Source organism: Vipera berus, assembly GCF_964194415.1.
Source record: "Vipera berus genome assembly, chromosome: 2".
In the NCBI taxonomy this organism is placed as follows: Eukaryota; Metazoa; Chordata; class Lepidosauria; order Squamata; family Viperidae; genus Vipera; species Vipera berus.
In genome coordinates, this window is record NC_138203.1 from 3,656,874 (window position 1) to 3,681,873 (window position 25,000).

General features: G+C 45.8%; 1 protein-coding gene across 1 annotated transcript in view; it reads right to left on the reverse strand.

Moving 5' to 3' along the window:
- The window catches only part of SETBP1 (SET binding protein 1), a gene marked incomplete at its 3' end in the record, with an annotated part of 252,576 nt that overhangs the window by 85,091 nt on the left and 142,485 nt on the right, over nucleotides 1-25,000 (reverse strand). The window contains exon 2 of the mRNA XM_081319238.1: nucleotides 16,209-19,653. Within this exon, the coding sequence (XP_081175364.1) occupies nucleotides 16,209-19,653 (3,445 nt within the window). The remainder of the gene's footprint in view (nucleotides 1-16,208; nucleotides 19,654-25,000) is intronic.

Sequence of the window (25,000 nt, forward strand, 5' to 3'; positions counted from 1 at the left end):
AAACAGTTCTCCAAACCACCAGAGGACAGGACAAGAAACAGTGGTTGGAAACTGACCAAAGAGAGAAGCAACCTGGAATTAAGGAGAAACTTCCTGACAGTGAGGACAATCAACCAGTGGAACAGACGTTGCCTCCAGAAATGGTGGGTGCTCCATCACTGAAGATTTTTAAGAAGAGACTGGACAGTCACTTGTCTGAGATGGTATAGGCTCTCCTGCTTGAGCGGGGGGCTGGACTAGAAGACCTCCAAGGTCCCTTCCAGCTCTATTCTATTAATTATTATTATTATTATTATTATTATTATTATTATTATTATTATTATTATTATTATTATTATTATTATTATTATTATTATTATTATTATTATTATTATTATTATTAAATAAAGATACAGAGGGTAAATTCATTGAGCAGTTACAGAATTAGTGCTGGATGCAAAGGATGGAAATTATGTCCATGACATTATGATGGAAATTAGGTATTGTACACACACCACATCATTTGTGTAATGATATCGTAATGCTTCGGTCTTTTTTTAACCTCGCTTGGCCCCATCAGGGCTCTGCATATTTTGAAAACGATTGGAAAAGAGATATTCTAAATATTAGCTCTCGTTCGTTTTGATTCCGTAGCCAAAATTCTAATAAAGTCTGCGGAAGGGATCTTTCCGAATACAAAGGAGTCAACACAGTCATATCTTCATCCAGATTTCCGTTATCAGCAGGAAGGAAAGGAAGAGGAAAACGAAAGTCACATACAGGAAGTCCTTGACTTAGGACCAAGCCCTAAATTTGTGCTGTGAAGTGAGACGTTTGTCCCGTTTTACGACCTTTCTGGCCACCGTTGTTAACTGAATCGCTGCAGTTGATAAGTTAGTAACCCAGTTGTTCAATGAGTCTGCCTTCCCCCGTTGATTCTGCTTGTCAGAAGGTCGCAAAACGTGACCCCGGGATTCTGCAATGGTCGTAAGTATGAACCCGTTGCCAAACGTGTGACTTTTGATCACACGATCACGGGGATGCTACAAAGGTTGTCACTGCGAGAAATGGTCATAAGTCACTTTTCCCAGTGTCGTTGAATGGTCACTAAATGAACAGTGGTTAAGTAGAGGACTACAATCCTTTAAAGCAGCCATGTTGTCACCTGCCTCTTTAAAGCAACTGCATCTTTAACCTGTTCTGTACCAGCCTGCTACCGGCCCTGCAGAAAAGGCAGGGACAACCCCTTTACAAACGGCAAGAGGCTGGAATGACGCCTGCCAAATTTATAGCTACAAAAACAAACAAGACACGAACCAAGAAACAGGAGCTTTAAGAAACACGAACTATACAAGCGGTTGCCTTCAGCAAACCAGCCCTCCCCACACATTCCCCTTATATAGAGTTCAGGGCGTGGCTTCTCTCTGCCTCCTTCCGAGAAGCCCCATTGCCTTCCTCTGTTTACTCCTAATTGACTGCCTCCTGCGTCGGGCGTCCTTGAACAGGGCCAGCTGTGGGTCATCTTCATCCACGCTGTCAGGCTCACACAGCTGGGTCTCCATGGTGACCAAGTGGGAGGGGCCTGGCTGAGGGCTCTCATCAGCAAGATCTTCAACCCCCTCAGCAAGGTCTTCAACACCCCCCTCCTCCTCCTCTGAGTCGTCCGACCCAACTGCCGAACCCACAGGCTGACCCTGAATCACAACATAACCCAACACGTTAAACCAGTGGTGGTGAACCTATGGCAGGCATGCCAGAGGGGGCACTCGGAGCCCTGTCTATGGGCACGCGTGCCTCGCTTTTGGGCTAAGTTTTCGCAGGAAAATGCCATTTCTCGAGCCCTTCCTAGCCAAAGCAAGCCTCCAGAGTGAGCGCGCTGTTTTCAGCTTTGAATTATATCAAATCTGACACCAGAAACAGACTAACACAGGGGTAGGCAACCTCGGCTCTTTTATGACTCATGGACTTCAACTCCCAGAATTCCTGAGTCAGCTGACTCAGGAATTCTGGGAGTTGAAGTCCATGAGTCATAAAAGAGCCGAGGTTGCCTACCCCTGGACTAACAGATGACCTGAGTGCTCCATGTGTTTCTCTCAAACTTACAAAGTATGAGCCGAGGTTAGACAAATTATCAGCATGCGTGCAACAGCAAAAATCATATGAATTGTTCAAAAGCATGCCAAATGCAAACTTTTACCTTTCAGGAAAAAGTTGTTGGCATCATTGAAAGCTTTCTTATTGTGTTTTCCTTTTAAGACAAAAGATGTTAAATGTATGAGCTGTTTTTTTCTAAACTAAAAGATTAAATTGCCGTATTGACACTTTGCGATAAGTAAGTGGGTTTTGGGTTGCAATTTGGGCGCTTGGCCTCTAAAAGGTTTGCCGTCACTGCGTTAAACAGTAGCATCTGCATTCAGGCTCGCAAGGGATTGTATTTATCCTGTCAAGCTTTGGAATTCCCTCTTCCAAATGTTTTTGAAAGCTTGCACTGCTCTAATGGGCCTAATACGCCAAGAGGGAGTAACTTTGTGGCTTAGCCTACAAACCCACATAATTTTCATTCTTTTTCTCACTGTGGAAATGCATCTCCGCTGGGGCATTTTGTCAACATTTGCATCAAAGTGCACCACGCTTCCACCAAGACGGGTAGATTTCTCCCCGGCTAGTCAATTTGAAACCATGAGGAAGAAACATTTTCATTCCAGCTGCTGAGCATGGTGGTGGCTCAATCTTTACCACAAATAAGACGTTCATGTGAACCAGCCTCGTGTAACTCTCTTTACTTGATGGACGCATCTCTGCTCCTTCACAGTTCACCGATTTTCCTGTTTACACTCATGTTCCCATCCAGAACCTCTGTTTGAAAAGACTAGTGCTTGTATAAGGAAAGTTGTCACTTACTTCTGCCACACGCCAACCTACTCACTGTTACATAGACCTGTCCTGAATCTTAACTTAATTCCCAAATGTTGGGAGTATAAGTACCCCTAAGTAAAATAATTTCAGTGGACGATCACTTGACCATGAGCCAGCTGTGTGCAGCCGCCGCCAAAAAAGCTAGTACAACCCCGGGTTGCATAAACAGAGGCACAGAATCGAGATCACGCAAAGTATTAGTACCACTTTATAAAACCCTAGTGAAGCCACACCTGGAATACTGCAACCAATTTTGGTCAACATACTACAGAAAAGATGTTGAGACCTTGGAAAAAGTTCAGAGAAGAACAACTAGGATGATCCAAGGCCTGGAGACTAAAACATAAAAAGAACGGCTGTGGGACTGGGGTTTGGCTAGTATAAAGAAAAGAAGAAACAGGAGTGACATGATAGCAGCGTTCCAGTATTTGAGGGGCTGCCACAAAGAAGAGGAGGGGGTCCAACGATTCTTCAAAGCACCAGAGGGCAGGACGAGAAACAATGGTTGGAAACTGACCAGAGAGAAAAGCAACCTGGAATTAAGAAGAAGCTTCCTAACAGTGAGGACAATTAACCGGTGGAACAGCTTTGCCTCCAGAAATCATTGGTGCTCCATCACTGGAGGTTTTTAAGAAGAGACTGGACAGCCATTTGTCTGAGATGGTATAGGTTCTCCTGCTTGAGCAGGGGGCTAGAATAGAAGACCTCCAAGGTCCCTTCCAGACCTGACCTATTCTATTCTATTCTATTCTATTCTATTCTATTCTATTCTATTCTATTCTATTCTATTCTATTCTATTCTATTCTATTCTATTCTATTCTATTCTATTCTATTCTATTCTATTCTATTCCATATTCTATTCTATTCTATTCTATTCTATTCTATTCTATTCTATTCTATTCTATTCTATTCTATTCTATTCTATTCTATTCTATTCTATTCTATTCTATTCTTTTGCATATAATAATAGAAGATGCATTACTCAGAACAGCACACACATATTACAGCAACCTCTTAAATCCTGGAAATTTCTCAAAGTCAAAACTATCAAATTCAGTCAGAACCCTCTTGTAGCTTTTGTGTCCATCAGGATCAATATAAAAAAAATGATGCAATAATGGAGAAATAATATACAAAAGCACTGTTGGAATTGGCTGCAAGAAGGATCAGCCCAGCTGATCCACACTTCAGCCCCCCCCCCTCCACCAAATATAGAACGTAGAATGATAAGGCTGGAAGGGGCCTGAGAGGTCTGCTAGCGACTAGTCCAGGGGTAGGCAATCTTGGCTCTTTTATGACTCGTGGAGTTCAAGTCCTAGAATTCCTGAGCCAAACATGCTGGCTCAGGAATTCTGGGAGTTGAAGTCCAGGAGTCATCAAGGAGGTCGGGCATGGGTTCCCCCATGCTGGCTCAGGAATTCTGGGAGTTGAAGTCCAGAAGTCATCAAGGGGGGTGGCCATGATTCCCCCATGCTGGCTTAGGAATTCTGGGAGTTGAAGTCCAGAAGTCATCAAGGGGGTCAGGCATGGTTCCCCCATGCTGGCTCAGGAATTCTGGGAGTTGAAGTCCAGAAGTCATCAAGTGTGCCATGGCATGCTGGCTCAGGAATTCTGGGAGTTGAAGTCCAGAATTCATCAAGGGGGCCATGACTCCCCCACGCTGGCTCAGGAATTCTGGCAGTTGAAGTCCAAAAGTCATCAAGGAGGGGCATGGTTCCCCCATGCTGGCTCAGGAATTCTGGGAATTGAAGTCCACCAGTCATAAAGGGGGGGCATAGTTCCTCCGTGCTGGCTCAGGAATTCTGGGAGTTGAAGTCCACCAGTCATGAAGGGGCCATAATTCCCCCATGCTGGCTCAGGAATTCTGGGAGTTGGTCCACCAGTCATGAAAGAGCCAAGGTGGCCTACCCCTGGACTAGTCCAACCTCCTGCTCAAGGCAGGAGAGACGTTAAAGTATCCTGGTCAAATGGTTGTCTGATGGAGTACGCACAATTGCAGGAGACAAGCTATTCCACTGATTGTTTTCCAAATTTCTCCTTACTTTTATATCTTCTTACCACCAAGTTCCACAGAGGCAATGATTAGAAAATTACATGCAACTAAGTGTCTTAGGACCACGGTGCATTTGGGGGCCTTCTGTGGTGGTCTAATCTTTCCATTTTTTTTCCACCATAAGGCTTCAGATGAGTGCTCTGCGGTGGATTGATTGACATGTCTTTTCACGTCGGACAGGTCTAGGAGAAAACCACTAGAAATTTGCTATCCCATAAGCCTTCCCACCACAAACCATATTACTCAATCCTACTAAGCAGCTCTTAAGCTTCTCCACCTCCAATGAGATAATTTGTTAGACAAAAAAAAATATTAATCCAACATATTAAACCCTTAAAGATCATTCTAGCTATTATCCTCCTTTAAGCTGCTGTTTCAGCTACAGAATTGGCTTAAACAGCTGGGATCATGGACATCTGCACAAGATATTTACCCGTGTAGTAGAGCTGTAATACTATTATCCTTCTTATCTTTCCTACTACCTTCTCCTATTGGCTGTCTGTGATCATCACGTTGTTGTTTGTATGTACGCTGAGAGCTTATGCGCCAGAGACAAATTCCTTGTGTGTCCAATCACACTTGGCCAATAAAGAATATTCTATTCTGTATTCTAGGGACGCGGTGGCTCAGTGGGTTAGGACGCTGAGCTTGTCGATCAGATGGTCGGCAGTTTGGTGGGTCGAATCCCGAGGGCCGCGTAACAGAGTGAGCGCCTGTTACTCGTCCCAGCTTCTGCCAACCTAGCAGTTCGAAAGCACGTAAAAATGCAAGTAGAAAAATAGGGACCGCTCCGGTGGGAAGGTAACAGCGTTCTGTGCGCCTTTGGCGTCTAGTCATGCTGGCCACATGACCACGGAGACTTCCTCGGACAAGCGCTGGCTCTTCGGCTTTGAAACGGAGATGAGCACCGGCCCCTAGAGTCGGAAACGACTAGCACGCATGTGCGGGGGAACCATTACCTATTCTGTATTCTATAATTCTGTATTCTTTCGAGTGGCCTGGTGGCCTAGGAGGTGAAGATGCTCGCCTCACATTCAGGATGTTGAGAGTTCAAGCCTAGACAGCGACAGCTGTTTCTCTCTCTGGCCGCAAAGAGAAAAATATCTGCTGGGAACTCCATGTAGGCGTCAGGAAGGGCAAGAGATTTATGTTCTCTCTTATAAAGGTAAAGGTAAAGGTTCCCCCGCACATGCGTGCTAGTCGTTTCCGACTCTAGGGGCCGGTGCTCATCTCCGTTTCAAAGCCGAAGAGCCAGCGCTTGTCCGAGGACGTCTCCGCGGTCATGTGGCCGGCATGACTAGACGCCAAAGGTGCACGGAGCGCTGTTACCTTCCCACCGGAGTGGTCCTATTTTTCTACTTACATTTTTACGTGCTTTAGAACTGCTAGGTTGGCAGAAGCTGGGACGAGTAACAGGCGCTCACTCTGTTACGCGGTACTCGGGATTCGACCCGCCAAACTGCCGACCTTCAGATCGACAAGCTCAGTGTCCTAACCCACTGAGCCACCGCGTCCCTCTCTCTTATACCCTACCACTAAAGAAAAGAAGAAATAGGGGAGACATGATAGCAGTGTTCCAGTATCTGAGGGGTTGCCACCAAGAAGAGGAGGGGGTCAAATTATTCTCCAAAGCACCAGAGGGAAGGACGAGAAACAATCGTTGGAAACTGACCAGAGAGAAGCAACCTGGAATTAAGGAGAAACTTCCTGACTGACAGGACAATTAGCCAGTGGAACAGCTTTGCCTCCAGAAATTGCTGGAGCCCCATCACTGGAGATTTTTAAGAAGAGACTGGACAATCACCTACCTGAGATGGTATATATAGGCTCTCCTGCTTGAGCAGGGGGCTGGACTAGAAGACCTCCAAGGTCCCTTCCAGCTCTATTCCTATTCCTATTCTATTCTACTCTATATATTTTCTATTCTATTCTATTCTATTCTATTCTATTCTATTCTATTCTATTCTATTCTATTCTATTCTATTCTATTCTATTCTATTCTATTCTATTCTATTCTATTCTATTCTATTCTACTCTACTCTACTCTACTCTACTCTATTCTATCCTACTCTATTCTATTTCTAATTCTATTCTATTTTCCAACATCTATCCTATCCTATCCTATCCTATCCTATCCTATCCTATCCTATCCTATCCTATCCTATCCTATCCCATTCCATTTTCTCTTTATTTTCCTGTTCCTGTCCAGTTTTTGACTGCAGTCCCTGGCTACTACCGAAGAATAAACGTGCCTCTTGACTCCTACATGTCTACCGCAAGTCACAGTGGCGAATCATGATAACAACACGGAAATGATTTCAGTTACATTCTTCGGATCAGTGATGCCCTCGACGTGATGTCCCGCTGCCTGAAAGCGGTCCGGGAATGGATGGGGAGGAACAGGCTTCAACTGAACCCGGACAAGACTGAATGGCTGTACGTACCGGCAAGCCAGGATATTCAGAACGTCCCATCCCTTAACATCGGGGACAAGTTACTACCCCCTGTTGATAGGGCCCGCAACCTGGGTGTCCTCCTAGACTCGCAGCTCTCCCTGGAAGATCACATAGGAGCTGTGACCAAGGGGGCCTTCTCCCGGGTTCGACTAGTTCGCCAACTATGGCCTTATCTGGACCTGGATGCCTTACGTACAGTCACCCATGCCCTTGTGACCTCTCGCCTAGACTACTGTAACGCTCTCTACATGGGGCTGCCCTTGAGATCCACTCGGAAGCTTCAACTGGTGCAAAGTACAGCAGCACAGACACTCTTGGGAGCCTCCCGATACTCCCATATCACACCTCTCCTCCGTGCGCTGCACTGGCTTCCGGTTGCCTTCCGTGTGAAGTTCAAGGTGCTAACAATGACATACAAAGCCCTACATGGCATGGGTCCGGACTACCTACGGGAGCACCTTCTGCCAATGTCAGCACCCCACCGTCCTGTGCGCTCCCACAGAGAGGGCCTCCTCAGGGTGCCACCGCTCAAGGAATGTCGGCTGGTGGCCCCCAGGGGGAGGGCATTCTCAGTGGGTGCGCCAGCCCTCTGGAACAGCTTACCAACCAAAATCCGGATGGCCCCCGACCTCCGCACCTTCCGGCGCGACTTAAAAACCTTCCTGTTCAAGCAGTCCGGCCTGGCCTGATAGCTTTAATTGGGGTCCCAGTTTGTTTTTACTATTGTTTTTTATTGTTCAATCTGTATACCTTCCTTACTCTGTACACCGCCCCGAGTCCCTCGGGAGAAGGGCGGTTTATAAAAACAAATAAATAAATAAATAAATAAATAAATCTGCACAAAGTCATTATAGTTTTGTTTCTTTTAATGACCTTGTAATCCCTTGCATGTATAATGTGAGTGTACGTATGTATGTTTGTGTGTGTGCGCCCGTGTGCGTTTGTGTGTGTGTGTGTGTGTAAATTCTTATTTTATTTATCCCGTTTTATTCAGGTTCCACTGAATACAATGATGATGGTATACAGACCTGGAACTAGCAGAATGATATCAACCAGACAGAAAAGGGTCAAGAGTCACTCAATTAAAATGCCTACTTTCACACAACATCCAGTTCCCAAATTAACTCAGTTTATGAGTTTGTCCTCTATGCCTAACCATTAACTAATTAGCAAGATAAACCATCAAACACACCACAACTAAGGCTCAACGCCAGGAGTCTTCAAGCTGGGCAACTTGTGGACTTCAACTCCCAGAATTCTTGGAAGTTGAAGTCCACAGGTCTTAAAGTTGCCAAGTTTGAAGACCTCTGCTCAACACTAATGAAGCTTAAGAGTTGGTAGGAATGTCTCCAAGGAACACGAACCGGAAGAGAACCATCATCATGATCTGCATGAACATATCAAGGTTCTTCTTTCTGCCTGAAATGCAGCAGGAGAGGTGACGGGATCTTTGACAGGAGAGATGGAAGTTCTCTAGGAAAAGCAGAAGAAGTGAAGAGAGCAACACGGAGCAGCTAAAAAGGCCTTTTGGCAAACAAGTGGAAGAATCTGTCTCCAAGGTAGCGAGAATATCAGGGAGAAGTTGGTACCAATAGAATTCAGGAACCGATTACCAGATCCTTCCTCTATAGGATGTTCAACAGTTGACTGAACAGATCATGTCATAAAACAATGAAGAAAGACTTGGAATCTGAGGATCGGAGAAATCCCAGAATGATCTTGAGGAAGAAGGCATGTGTCACGATGATGGGAGATGTTCTTCTTCATGGAAACCACAGCAGAGCTGATCTGACATTGGGGGACGTGCACTGTCTTCCAGATGTCTGAGTACAGGACATGATAGCGAGGTTATCAGGATTATTCAAAGCCAGTAACAACCATCTTTCCTTCTCAATCCAAATGGGGATGAAGGACCTCACCATGGGAGAGCTTGGGGGGGGGGGAATCTCTGGAGACTATGATGCCATGGTCAGGCAAGTGAAGAAACTCCATTCTTCCATGGCAATTGGAAAAAAAAGCAGAAACCAAGGAATGGTTATGCAAGAGGTGTCTCCAAGAAGGACTGGGTTCTAGAACAAGGGTCTTCAAACTTGGCCCTTTTATGACGTGTGGACTTCAACTCCCAGAATTCCTCAGCCAGGCACACTCAGCCTGGCTGAGGAATTCTGGGAGTTGAAGTCCACAAGTCATAAAAGGGCCAAGTTTGAAGACCCCTGTTCTAGAACAACGGATGAAGTTCTCTTGAGAAGAAATGGGATACACCTTAAAAAAAAGGGAAGGAAGTGTTTGGCAGACGTTGAGTCACCAGGATGATATGAAACCAGAAGAGGAGAAGAAGGGAGGCAAAACTCCAGAACTATATATGCAAGAACATAGTGAAAAAATCAAGAGGTCAAGATGGGGACTCAAACTTTCACAGGACACTGCAACCAAAGTGCCAGTAGGTGGTACTCACAACCTCAGAATGCTCATCCAATGCACAGATTATGGGGGAGAAAAATCCTGAAGAAGTAGAGATCCTAATTTAAGAAGAAACATCTGATGTGACAGAACATGAGACCATCTGGGTAGGCTGAAGATGCAAGCGCTTTCTGCCTGAGATGATCAGTCCTTCAAGAAAGTCATATAATGGGGATAATGGAGGATTTCAATGTGGTTTTTTTTAATTAATTAAATTTATTTGCACTCCATCTTGTTTCAAAAGGGACTGTGGGCCGACATCTGCTGGGAGTCTAATCCTGTCAGAAGTCCAGCCTCATTTTTACCCTCGCTTGCTGACAATTTCATTTGTCAAGAAGGGTGGGAGAGAGAAGCAAATTAGTCTGCAAACTTGGGACTTAATTCTCGCTAACAGAGGGGAGAAAAAAGAATTGGTGGAAGAACTGAAGGTGTTTGATCTTTTGGAAGAAATTGAACACGTCTTCCTTGAATCTGTGATATCCAGAAGAGGACAAAGAGGTCTAATCTGGACTTTGGAAGAACATCTCTTAATGCAGGGCTTTTCAACCAGTGGTATGGGTACCACCTGTGGTACATCAGCACCTGGCAAGTGATACGCGACCATCCTAGTAAAGTGGTAATGGGGGAGGGGCATGAGCTGAACCGGTGGCAGCACCACACAAGCCTGAGCGAGAGACGGCTGGAGCTGCAGGGCTGTCAGGGCTCAGCGGAAGCGCCAGGATCAACGCCAGGATCCAGCTGGAGCTCAGTGCTGATCCTGGCGCTTCTGAGCCCAGAAGCGCCGATCAGCTGGAATGTTGCAACATCCCCAGGGTCTTGTGATTTACATTCGGATGCTTGGCCAGTGATTCATATTTATAACGGTCAGTGTCCCAGGGTCATGTGAAGCAACCAAAACCTGCTGCAACCACCCAGCAGAGGGGGGGGGGATAAAAACCAAACACCCCCCCCCACCCCCTCTGCCAATCCTCAACAGAAATGCTCACAACGATGAAAACCTCGGACAGGAGGAAGAGCGCCCCCGGGTGGGCAGGCAGGTGTCTTGCTCGGCTGTGGCTTGGGGGGCACTTTTTTCAGTGCCATTGTAACTTCGAACAGTCACTAAGCGATCTGTTGTAAATCGAGGACTACCTGTACTTCATCACTTTTTTCATTTTTTTTCCGGTCATCAAGTTTTTGACACCTTGCTAGGCGACTGGTGGTCCTCGGATGTTGCCGTATCCTAAAAGTGGTGCAATGGGTGAAAAGGTTGAAAAGCCCTGTCTTAATGGACTGTGAGGGAAGGCAGTGAAGACCCAGGGGCTTCAAATGTTGAAGGAGGCAAGGGCCTAGGAAGGGTGTGAAATCCTATGAAATGAGATGCTGAAAGCACAATTGCAATTAATACCTACAAAAAAAAACCTTAGGGGGGGGAAGTGTGAGAATTCAAATTCGAAAGTGGTCAGTGGGGATGTCGAGGAAAGAAACGAGAGAAGCTTAACACAAAGGAGAAGACGAGATAAGTCTCCAGAAGCTACAGAAAGCCTGTCAGGAAAAAAAACAACAACCGAAACTCGGAATAAGCTAAGACTTGTGAAAGATACTAAAAATAATTATCACCACCCCCAGATAAAAAGGTCCTTGTGTGTAGATGAGGAATAAGAGACAAGTCAAAGAAAAGGACAGATCCACTGCGAGGAAAAAAGTGGGTGAAGTGTTAAAAAGTGAGAACAAAAAGGCAGATCTTAATTCCAATTTTGCATCTTAGTCTTCCTTCCGAAGAGAAAGGGAAGGCTAGAAGATCACGGTTATCCCTCTGGGGAAACAGAGAAGCTTAAATTAGACCAAGAGACGACAAGACAGAGAACCTAGCTACCTTAGCTGAATTCAAGGACTAGATCCCAGGTTTATTTATTTATTTATTTTATTCCCATTTATATCCCGCCCTTCTCCGAAGACTCAAGGGCGGCTTACAATCTAAGAAGCACAAACCAATGTGCTTAGCAATAGCCTTCATTCTATGTACCGTATATACTTGAGTATAAGCCGACTCGAGTATAAGCCGAGACCCCCAATTTCACCCCCAAAAACTGGGAAAAGTTGTTGACTCGAGTATAAGCCGATCCGCCGTTCTGCATGCCTCGGAGGCTGGATCCGCGCTCTGCAAGCCTCTGGGATCCTGGGAGGCCTAATGCAAGCACCAGCCCGCCTGCCTCAGGTCTCCCCCACCCCCAGATACTGGGCTTCAGCACAGCTGGCTGTCTTGCCAAAGAGAAACATCTGGGAAGGAAAACCCTGTCTTACCTCTTTCCCAATTCTGCCTCTGCCCTTCCTCCTACCAAGGTGTTCTGGGACTAGTTCCCTAGCCTTTTGGAGCTTTTGGTGTTCGCCCATCAGCTGTCTACGGGGAGGCAACAAAGCTGCCTCTCTAGGCTTTGAGAAAAGGCCCCTTGCACAAAAGGCAGCTTCAGGACGAGCTTCCAAAAACCCTTTCCTTCCTTAACGCCCTCCCCACCTTCCCCCAGAAAGCCATATTTCTTTTTTTTTATTGAAAATTTTTATTGAAGTTACAATATTATCCCCTCCCCAACCCACCCCAGAACCCCTCCCCCTCCCCCATATTTCTTCAATAACAAAAACATAAAAAGCTGGTTGGGATGTACTCGCTGATTTCCCCCCCCTTTTTTTAGATGCTAAAACTAAACTCTCCCTCTGCCTTCCAACCAATATCCCTTTTTAAAATCTTACCTTGGCTCCAGATGGAAGAGTAGAGGAACTAAGCTAGTAAGGAGAGAATTTTTTTCTGCAACTTTTTACTCCTGAAGTAGTAGTAGTAGTAGTAATAGTAGTAGTAGGAATAATAATAATAAATCCCTAAAAGTTGTGCCAGAAAATGGAGGACGCTGGGTCTTTGCAAGTTTTAGCTGTCTGTCAGACTGCCTGAAAAGGGCGGCCTTCAGGCAGCCAGGCGGACAGCTAAAGCTTGCAAAGACCCAGCGTCCTCCATTTTCTGGCATAACCTTCGGAGATTACTTTAAAAAACAAAAACAAAAAAAACCTTCAGAGGAAAAACAGCTGCAGAAACATTTTGTCTCCTTGCTGGCTTGGTTCATCTACTCTTCAGCCAGGAGGGAGTCCAAGGCCTAGAGAAGGAGAGCTTTGCAGCATCCCTATGGACAGCTGATGGGCAGACAGCTGAAAGAAGCAGGCAGGCAGGGCGCGGAGGAACGGAGACCTGCAGGTCTCGGACGGCGGTGGCTTGGGAGAGGTGCGCGCGATCCCGGAAGCACCAAAGCCTCGGCCGCGCACAAGTCCTCGGTAAGTTTTTTTGTTGACTGGAGTATAAGCCGAAGTGGAATTTTTCAGCCCAAAAAGTGGGCTGAAAAATTCGGCTTATACTCAAGTATATACGGTATATGCCTGCTTATTAGGGCTTTCACACACCCCCCAAGCGGCATTATTACAAAGTCAGCTTAATTGCCCCCAACAATCTGGGTCCTCATTTTACCTACCTGGGAAGGATGGAAGGCTGAGTCAACCCTGAGCCTGGTGGGACTCGAACCTGCACTAATTGCAGGCAGCTGGTGTTACTTAAGGAGGCATTAGCCCACTGCTCCACCAAGGCTCCTTTAGGTTGCTAAAGTATCTGGTGATTTTTTTGGCAATCTTTGAGAACTCATAAAGACTGGAGGAGAGAGAGAGCAAAGGAAGACGATGACCTGGGAAATTACAGATTTTTACAAATTATAATTTTCAGCTTAATCTATATACCGGGCAACATCTTTGAAGAGATGTCCTAACTGCATCTTTATGAACATCTGAACAGGCAACAAACCTAGGATTTGTGGCAATCAAACCATGACAAGCCAATCTCATGTTTTTTTGAGAAAAGTTAGTAAGTAAGAGGAATGCTACGAGCATCACATCCCAAAAGTGCTTTTTCCAAAAGGCAACTGGACTTTCTTGCTTCCCACCCCGCACTTTTTTTTTTGGAAAATGTTTCATTTTTGTCTAGTTTAATTAAATTGTAAATTGTTCAGTTTAATGAAAAGAAGGCCCAGGGGTGACATGATTGCAGTCTTCCAGTATCTCAGGGGTTGCCCCAAAGAAGAGGGAGTCAAGCTGTTCTCCAAAGCCCTTGAAGGCAGGAGAAGAAGCAACAGATGGAAACTCCTCAAGGAGAGAAGCAACCTGACCTTGAGAACAATTAGCCAGTGGGACAACCTGCCTCTAGAAGCTGTGAAGGCTCCAACACTGGAAGTTTTTAAAAATAGACTGGACAGCCATTTCTCCGAAATGGTGTAGGGCTTCCTGCCTGAGAAGGGGGGTTGGACTACATGACCTCCAAGGTCCCTTCCAACTCTGTTATTCTTGGCTCTCCCAATGCTGAAGGTTTCAGTGTTGAACAAAGGTGAGCAGGGGACTGGAGGCTAAAACATATAAAGAACGGTTGCTGGAATTAGGTATGTCCTACTTAATGAAGAGAAGGATGAGGCACGACATAATAGCAGTGTTCTAGTATCTCAGGGGCTGCCCCAAAGAAGAGGGAGTCAAGCTCTTCTCCAAAGCACCTGAAGGCAGGACAAGAAGCAACGGATGGAAACTCATCAAGGAGAGAAGCAACCTGGAACTAAGGAGAAACTTCCTGACAGTGAGGACAATTAACCAGTGGAACCACCTGCCTCCAGAAGTTGTGAGTGCTCCATCACTGGAGGTTTTGAAGAAGAGACTGGACAACAATTTATTTGAAATGGCATAGGGTCTCCTGCTTGAGCAGGGGGTTGGACTAGAAGACCTCCAAGGTCCCTTCCAACTTTGTTATTTAGTTCTGAACTGAAGAAGCTTCTGGGATGAGAAGCGAAACATTTTCAAAGAAGAGGAAAAACAAAAATAAAACCCAAGAAAGTCCAGTTGCCTTCTGGAAAAAGCATCTCTGGGTCAACCATGACCTGGATGATGGAGAACCTCTACAGACATTTATAAGCACCACAATATCTCAGGATATTCTTCATGAAAGGGTAAACTGTGGTCTGGCTGATACTAGCTAGATGGACTCATGAGTTGGCCGAGGGGCCACATTCTAAGGGTGCTGGGTTCATGACTCCATGTCAGCTGGGAGGGAAAGAGGGAGTGAAGTGACACAAAACGAAACTACGTCCTGGGCCCTGCGCGGTTTAACAGTTTTATCCACAGTTTTGATGACGGAATTAAGGGGACCCTTATCAGCGTGTGACACGAGACAAGAAGGGGCGGCTACTATTTTAGATGAAAGAGAGAAAAAATAAAAAGATCTAGGCTAGAGCAAGGGACCGGAGGGGAAAAAATTGGAATTTAGCAAAGAGAAATATCACGTTCGGCATTTCAGGATGAAGGAGCAGAGAGAATTGGTTTGATCGTAGCGCACATGGCAAGGTCTTGGGTGTCCTGGCTGACCACAGATTAAACTTAGGTCAGACACTTGATCCCTCTGCTAAAAAGATACAACACAGCTAGTCCTCGGCTTACAACAGCTTGTTTAGTGACCATCTGAAGTCATGACGACACTGAAAAAGTGACCTAACAGCCGTTTTTGGCTTATAGCGTTTGCAGCATCTCCACGGCCACGAGGTCAAAATTCAGATGCCTGGCAACCGACTCATCTTTTTGACAGGTGCAGAGTTCTGGGGTTGGTGTGATTCCCCCTTTTGTGACCTTCGAACAAGCCAAGTCATTAGGGAATCCAGGTTCACTGAACGACTGCGTTACTAACTTCACAACTGCTGCGATTAATAACTGGCGACAGGGGGAAAAAAATTAAAATGATCGTTCAACAACTGTCTCACTTAGCCACAGAAATTGCAGTTGTAAACTGAGGACCCTACCTGTGCCTATAAACGCTATCTTGGGAAGTAAGGATTCCAGACCACAGGATGAAATTCTTCCTGGCCAACATTCATTAGCACAAACAGACAACTGGGAGGTAACAGCTTTCTTTGGACAGCTGAAGAATTGCGGCATTGAAAAGACATGGACTTATTCTCTGTTGCCCCCAGAAGCAGAACCAACAAAGTCAAAACTACAAGAAAGGAAGTTCAACCAGACAGCAGTAATAATCCCCTAAGAAATAGGACCTTGAACCCCATGGATATTTGATATAAGAGCTCTCCTTTGCCAGAGGCTTTTCAAACCCTCTTTGTACGGTTCTCTTTGTCAAAAATGGTCAGTGGAATCCTGTATTCAGCAAAGACTTAGGATGTATAATGTCTGCTTGATTATAGACAGTAGATTATATATAAATGCAGTTAAATGGCACGAAATAGTCATCTGCGAATCTAGAAAGGGATGGGATGGGAAAGGTACGTGATTGCTGGAGGAATTCTCTTACCTGAAACAGCTGAGGTGTCGTACACGTTCCTGTCCTTCCGACTTGCTCTGAAGGTCTGGAAGTCCTTCTCCCTGTAGGTCCCAAATCCATCAAAGCTCCTTCTCTTCATTCCGCCGGGATCCCCCTCTCGCTTGTCACTCCCAGAATTCATCTCGCCAAAGACATCCATCGCATCAGTCCTCGTACTGCTGTCCGTGTTCCCAGCGTACTTTTTCATGCAGGGCTCATCACCACTTGAGTTGTTCTTATCCTTGCCCGGGACCCACTGTTGGGTGTCAGAGAGCGACAATGTCGAGAGGGTGTCCACCTCAAAGCTACTCTTGGACCCTTTGTGCCCAGCTTCACAGTGCTGGTGCTTCTGTTTGTCCTTGTGTTTGACTTTCTCCGTCAGCAAGGAGAGGTCTTTCTCGGAGACGTTTAGCCTCTCCCCCACCGAATGGCTGGAGAAACCGGGAGACTTGCTTGCAAAGAGGCTACTGAGGTCCTCGTGGGCCCCCAATATCCGCTCCTCCTTGTGCTTGTGCTTATGTTTGTGTTTCCTTTTGTGAAGTCGCCCACCGGATAAGCTGGCCCCTGAACCCTTGGCGGAGGTCAGCGAGGAATGGACGTCTCCAAGGCCCATCCCTACGGGCGTCTGCAAGTGAACGCCGTGCTTGGCTTTATGCTTGGCAGTGTTGGGCATCTTCATGTGTGAACTTGGGTGGAACTGGGGAGGGGGCACAGTGGGCCTCATGAAAGGAGACGCCGTGCCGAGGGTGTGAGACAAGTACAATGGGGCCGGGTACTGACTGTAGTAACCCAGGTTCATCATAGGCATTGATGTGTAAGGCATTCCGTAGGGTGCATAGTAACTCCCGCTGGGAATAGGGTAACCAAACCCTTGTAAGAAAGGCACCTTCGTCATGGTGTCATTGGTTTTGGCAGGCCGTCCACGCTTTTTCTTAGACTTCATGTCGGAGGTCCTGCGAAGATACAGCAATGGGTCATACTGGATGTATGGCACAGGGTAGTAGGGATCAAAGTTGATCCTGAAAATGCTGGGGTACGGATTCTCGTGATAAAACGTATAGCTTCGGTGAGAAATCCTGAAGACCTGGAACTTGCTGATGAGCTCCTCCAGGTCGGCCAGGAACTGGAGATCATCTCTGTTCTGTAGGTTCTTCCGCTTCCTCTTGTGCTTTGGCTTCTTCATGGACTCATGGGAGAGAAAGTTCTCCACAATGAGATGCTTCGGCCTGTGGCTGTGCCTGTTCTTACTGCTGGTGTCTGACTGCACAGCTTCTGGGTTGTCCAGACTACAGAAATCGAAGGAGTATCTTCGGCGAGATTCTGAAGTCTTCTCGGCTTGATCCGCGGTGCTGTTATTGTCCGTGCCGATGCCGCTGTCGCTCGGTATGGTTTCTTCGCTGTGGGACTCGCTCAGGGGAGACAACGTAATTTCCTTCAGAGAACCGATATCGCAAAGGTGGGAAGGGGAGTTGGCCATGAGCCTGGGTGGGGACAACTTCCAAGTCCCGCCGTGGATTCCTTTCGGAGTTTTGGTGGGGAGCGCGCTGATGGGTTGAAGATTTGGCATCGTCTTTAACTCTGAAAAATTGGTTTCGGTGCTGGAGGGGCTAAGGTTGCCATGAGACCCCATGAGCTGCATTGAGAGCGGGTGGACCGTTGCTGGTGAGGACGTCACGAGGGACTGCAAGGTTAAAGGCACGGCTGGGTGATCAGGCTGGCTAGAGATAGGCCTCAAGTGTTTGACAACCGTCTTTGGGTCTTCCTGCGGAGACTGGACCTCCGATCTCGGCTTCCTTCCCCTCTTCTTGCCTATGTAGATCGTCCCCCGTTTGCTCACGTTGATTTGCTTTCCTAATCTCGCGTCGATCGTTGGAGCTCCCGAGCTGGCTGGCGGCTGGGTTTTCGCTTTCAAAGACATATTACTGGAACATGACAAGATCTGGCTCAAGAGATTCTTCCTCTTGAGGGTTTTCATTTTGTTGATCGTCTTGATGGTCTTCTTATCCAGGACGCCGAGCTTGCCCACCTTTTTGTGGAATTTCAACTCGCCGGATGGATTTTCTTCTCCTGAAGGCATCTGAGCCAGATTGACCAAGCTTCGTCTCCTCTTTCTTTTTTTTGTACCCGGGAACTCCCGACTGATCGGGCTGACTGGGCTGGTGGACGTTCCCTCGTGGATGGTCTCGACGGTGAGCAAAGGCTGTTTCTTGGGTCGGCCCCTCTTCTTCTTGATGGGTGTGATCACAGTCAGACTGTCGGTGTTGGTATAGAGGGGGCTCGACGGCGTTATGGGATAAGCGGACGGAGGCTCTATCATCAGCTTCTCAGATGGAGCCAGAGAACGTTCCCGGAACACGTTTTTAGGCTTGCTACAAGTCCACCTTCGTTTGGCCGAAAATTTGGGGTGCTGAATCTCCAAATGCTTGCTGAGGGCAGGGATATCATTTGTCACCGAAACTGATGGGACGGTTGCGGTCTTTCTAAGCCTGTTCGCATTGCTTGAAGGCAATTTATTGGTCGTCTCATTTTTTTCATTGGGTGCCACTGACGGAGATTCAATCTCAGGACTTTTCCCCGGCTTGGTAATACGGGGATCTTTCTTAGACAAGTCTGCTTGGTTGCTACTCCGGCTGACTACTACGTCGCTGCTTACAGGGTGCCCGGCAAATGGAGATCTCTCCAAGATGGCCTTCTCAGGAGCAGTTTTGGTTGACTGTCTTTTCTTCCGTTTGTGACCAGGCGGTTCCCCTATGGGACCTTTGATCGGGATAGTAATTCGCACATGGCTTGTGTCGTTTTCAGAAAGATTGGCAGAGCTTGGGCTTTGTCGGGGAGACGGCGGTTTGTTCGCGCTGGATTCTTTCTTCCCATCCACGTTGTTGTTGGGCTGGGCTTCCAATGACTTTGGAGTGTTTTTCATCCATTCGAGGTCCGTATTTGGGATGGTCTGGTGGGTCAAGTCTTTCTTACTGGACTTTTTCTTCGAACTGGTGCTGGTTTGATCCAGGGGGTCTACCTGCCCCCCTGCCTCTGGACTCAAAAATCCACTGCAGTCAACCAGATTGCTAGCCTGGGAAGTTACACTCAGCGGGTTTGAGCCTGGGTTTGCAGTGCAAGGGGGAAGATCTTTGTTACTACCGCCCGTCAGCTGAGCCCAGGCGCTGCTGGAATTGGCCTTCTTAACTTGGGATTTGCTGAACGAGAGTCCGGCCTCTGACCCTGAGACCTTAGGGGAATTAGTCACTTCTCGGCTTGGCTCTGGAGGAAGGAAGCAAGCTTGAGAAGTCACTCCAGGCTCAGAAGTCAATGACCACTCGTGATGATGCTGGTTGCTATTTCTTTGCTGGTGCCGTGATTTTAAGGTGTCGCTGGTGAAGTCCTGGGGTAGCTCCGGATCATAGTGAACCACGGAATGTTTCTGCAGCCTGTCATAACCCTGGAGAGAAGAGAGACAAGAAAAGAGAAAGAGGGTTAAGCCTTCCCATTCTATATATCTCTTTAATTCATAAAAATTAGTTTTTATATGGTTAGGGTTAGGGTTTTTTAAAATAGCATTCTTAAATATTTAGCAAACAGCATGTTGTCTGGGTTTATGTATTTAAAAAACAAGGAGTAATAATTAATTTCTATATTATCCTAACCCAGGGGTAGCCAACCTTGGCTCTTTTATGACTGGTGGACTTCAACTCCCAGAATTCCTGAGCCAGCATGGGGGAACTATGGCTTCCTACATGACTAGTGGACTTCAACTCCCAGAATTCCTGAGCCAGCATGGGGAAACTATGGCTTCCTTCATGACTGGTAGACTTCAACTCTCAGAATTCCTGAGCCAGCATGGAGGAACTATGGCCCCTTCGTGACTGGTGGACTTCAACTCCCAGAATTCCTGAGCCAGCATGGGGGAACTATGGCCCCTTCGTGACTCGTGGACTTCAACTCCCAGAATTCCTGAGCCAACCATGCTGAGGAAAAATGGAGAGATTCCATACTGAGCCATGCCAGCTCAGGAATTCTGGGAGTTGTAGTCCATGAGTCATAAAAGAGCCAAGGTTGCCTATCCCTGTCATAACCAGTATGTTAGTTCATCGCTCAATAGTCTTATTACTAGTATGTATTCAATGTTACATAATACATATCACATTCCTTTCTCTCTAACTCGTTCTTCTAGGCATTGATAAAAATTGCCCTATGTTCTAAAGTCCACTGAGTCTTTTTTCTCTTTAATGTCAATCTGTCCATTTCTGCACAATCTAAAATTTTCTTAATTCGTTCTTCTTTCATTGGTAAGTTTTCATTTTTCCAATATTGGGCACATACAATTCTTGCCACAGTATATACAATCTTTCTTGTAATTTCCTTATAGTTCTGGCTTAAAATCTATATGTTTTTTTAGTCATTTTTTCCAACCATAGGTGTAGTTTTGACCAAAATCCTTTAGCTTTAGGCAGTGGTGGGATTCAAATATGTGAACAACCGGTTCTCTGTGTGGATGTCTATTCTGGGCCTGGGCAAGAAAAAAAATTAGCTACCGGTTCTGCCGAAGTGGTGCGAACTGGCTGAATCCCACCACTGGCTTTAGGGCATGTCCACCAGATATGATAGTAAGTACCTGGTTTTTGTTTACATTTCCAACACTTGTTTGACATATTTTTATACATTTTCGCTCCCGGTGTTAAATGCCATCTATCAATTATATCTGTCTTTTTCTTGCAGGTGAAGGCTATCACCACCTTGAAAAGTTGTTTATGTGGATGCTGCTATTATTCATTCCACTCATTTATTTGTTGTCCGGTTGCTAAGTCGTTTCTAAGTCTTCTGCCAAAGGGGCTTTTTCAAAAGGCAGCTGTCTTTGAAAAGACAAAGTTCAGTTGCCTTTGAAAAAGCACCTTTGGGACAACCATGACCTGGAAGACGAGAGAATTTCCAGAGGCACGTGTACTTTGCTCAATAGTACTGACTGTGAGAGGGATCTCGGAGTCCTAGTGGACAACCAGTTAAATAGGAGCCAGCCGTGTGCGGCAGCTGCCAAGAAAGCCAACACAGTGCTAGGCTGCATTAACAGAGGGATAGAATCAAGATCACATGAAGTGTTAATACCACTTTACAAGGCCTTGGTAAGGCCACACTTGGAATACGGCATCAAGTTTGGGTCACCACGATGTAAAAAAGGTGTTGAGACTCTAGAAAGAGTGCAGAGAAGAGCAACAAAAATGATTAGGGGACTGGAGGCTAAAACATATAGGGAACGGTTGCTGGAATTGGGTACATCTAGTTTAACGAAGAGAAGGGCGAGGGGGGGGGACATGATAGCAACTCTTCCAATATCTCAGGGGCTGCCCCAAAGAAGAGGCAGTCAAGCTAATTCTCCAAAGCCCCTGAAAGCAGGACAAGATGCAACGGATGGAAACTAACCAAGAAGAAAAGCAACCTAGAACTAAGGAGGAATTTCCTAACAGTTAGAACAATTAACCAACACTGGAAGTTTTGAAGAAGAGACTGGACAGCCATTTGTCTGAAAGGGTATAGGGTTTCCTGCCTGAGGAGGGGGTCAGACTGGATAACCTCTAAGCTCCCTTCCAAGTTTGTTGTTGTTATTATTATTATTTATAGGCCTTTTTTATATCTATACAAATAATAATAATCTCTCTGTAAGTCTTTGCAACCTATGAATCACAGCACACCACCACTTCCTCGTCCTGCCCTGGCCCACGAAATTTGCCCCAATTCATGTCCACTGCATCAATGACGCCATCTAACCATCTCATCCTCTGCTGCCCACTTCTCCTTTTGCCTCCCATCTTTCTCAGCATCGGGCTCTCCTTATCCAATGATTATTTATTCATATCGTTGCCTTTCTTGTTTTCGCAAATAAACTCAAGATGGCGAACGCATCCCACAAACCCATTTTCCCCACAACAACAACAACAACTCTGTGAGGTGGGTTGGGCTGAGAGAGAATGACTGGTCCAAGGTCACCCAGTTGGCTTTCATGGCTAAGGCCAGACTAGAACTCCCTGTTCTCCTGGTGATTGGCGCAAAGTCACCCAGCTGGCTTTCATGACCAAGATGGGACTAGAACTCCCTGTCTCCTGGTGATTGGCCCAAGATCAGCCAGCTGGCTTTTATGGCGAAGATGGGACTAGAACTCCCTGTCTCCTGGTGATTGGCACAAAGTCACCCAGCTGGCTTTCATGGCCAAGATGGGACTAGAACTCCCTGTCTCCTGGTGATTGGCCCAAGATCAGCCAGCTGGCTTTTATGGTCAAGGTGGGACTAGAACTCCCTGTCTCCTGGTGATTGGCCCAAGATCAGCCAGCTGGCTTTTATGGCCAAGATGGGACTAGAACTCCCTGTCTCCTGGTGATTGGCCCAAGATCAGCCAGCTGGCTTTCATGGCCAAGATGGGACTAGAACTCCCTGTCTCCTGGTGATTGGCCCAAGATCAGCCAGCTGGCTTTCATGGCCAAGATGGGACTAGAACTCCGTCTCCTGGTGATTGGCCCAAGATCAGCCAGCTGGCTTTTATGGCCACGATGGGACTAGAACTCCCTGTCTCCTGGTGATTGGCCCAAGATCAGCCAGCTGGCTTTCATGGCCAAGATGGGACTAGAACTCCCTGTCTCCTGGTGATTGGCCCAAGATCAGCCAGCTGGCTTTTATGGCCACGATGGGACTAGAACTCCCTGTCTCCTGGTGATTGGCGCAAAATCACCCAGCTGCCTTTCATGGCTAAAGCGAGACTAGAACTCTCAGTCTGTGTGTGTGTGTGTGTGTGTGTGTGTGTGTGTTTGTGTGTGTATATAATATTTATAATATTTTAACAAAATCAATATGCTGTACAGAAGCCTTGAAAGTAAAAGAAACAGACAATGTAAGTTCACATGAGGTGACTGGGGAAAATATTATCTGTTTCTCTAGGGGTTAATAATTAAGCAATTCCAGAGGCCTTGAGCATTTTCTCACTTCCCTTCCATGCTAAGGGCTCTGTTTTGGGAAGAAACAAACAAAATTCCAGAGTTCTCTTAACTATGCAAGTTTTTATTACATCTGTACAATGATTAACTACCAAGCTGGTACAACTCTCAATCTTGTTATCCCATTCGCTGATGGGGAGAAAAGAAAATGGTAGCATTCTGGATCTTTTGGGGGTTTTTTTGTTTGTTTAATCTTAAGTTTTCAACTTCCATTACTGCTAGCACTTGTTTTGAGTATTTTTTGAGACCTTCTTACGAGGCAGATGGGTGGTTAAGACGTTTGACAGAAATACCAATACTTAAAATATAAAAAAAACATTTAATAAGGTATTTTATTTCTACCCAGTTTTTCTGCTCGTAGGTAAGTCAGTAATGCCAGCCATCTAGTGTAACGTGTGCAAGCCACTCAAACCCCAATGAGATCACTAAAAGGTTATTTTATTTACTTGTATCCCGCTTGCATTATTTTTACAAATCATTCAAGGCGGTGAGCATATCCAGCACACTTTTATCTTCTTATTTTCCCCACGAGACGACAATCCATCTTTTTTTTTAAATCCCATTTATATCCCGCCCTTCTCTGAAGACTCAGGGTGGCTTATAATTTAAAGCACAAATCAATGTGCTTAGCAATAGCCTTCATTCTATTCTATTCATTCTATTCACCGTTAAGTATAAATACACGAGTAATTTTATGTCTGTTTGAAACATCACGACTGCACTGACATTAGATAAATGCTGTAGACATGCAGGCCGACTTTAAACCTGGATCATGTTGGATCTGCCTTTATCATTCATTCATTCATTCCCTGCCTTTATTATTTTATGGTGAACATAACCAACGCAGTCTCCTCTTATTTTCCTTACAACATCTCTGTGAGGTTGGTTGGGAAGAGAGAGAGAGAAAAAGAGAGAGAAAGAGAAAGAAAAAGAGAGAGAGAGATCGAGAGATAGAGAAAAAGAGAGGAAGAGAAAGAAAGAGAAGAGAGCGAGAGAAAGAGAAAGAAAAAGAGAAAGAAGGAAAGAGAGAGAGAGAAAGAGAGAGGGAACTAGAATTCACGGTCTCCCACTTTCTAGACTGCTGCCTTAACCGTTAGACCGAACTTCATACTACGTTCTCAATGATTTCTAACTCTATTTAATTTACCATGTTAGGGTAAGGATCAGCCCCACAACTAACCCTGGTGCCTTCTATAGGTAGTAGATTGCAACTCTCAGAAGATGGACATTGCAAGGACTCTGCAAAGAAATGGAGGAATTCTAGCAGGGGAAAAGAGAGCAGGTTGACTGACCAATGGCGATCTAGACCAGGGGTAGGCAACCTCGGCTCTTTTATGACTCGTGGACTACAACTCCCAGAATTCCTGAGTCAGCTGACTGAGGAATTCTGGGAGTTGAAGTCCACGAGTCATAAAAGAGCCGAGGTTGCCTACCCCGATCTAGACCAAAATAATTTCATGCACATATCTGCATTTAGGGTTGTTTTTTTTTAAATGCACCATTTACCAGCCACTCCCCTTTACTCCAAGCCAGATAATCCTCTCCTTTTGAATGCCTTTTTCTAGTAGATTTTAGTAACACGTTTTTTGAGGATTGCACAACTTTAACCATGCAAAAGTTCAGATTCCCTTAGCTGCAACTGATGTTTGTTTACTCAAAGCGATCAGCAACATGAGCCCAAATTAAGGCACTCTTAAAAAAAAAGAAAAGAAAAAATCATCTTGGTCTTTTGCCTGAATCCCTTACTTTAAATATTTTGATTTTCCTCTGCCAGGTGAATTTGAAGGAAGGAACAGAGTGTTAATGGGA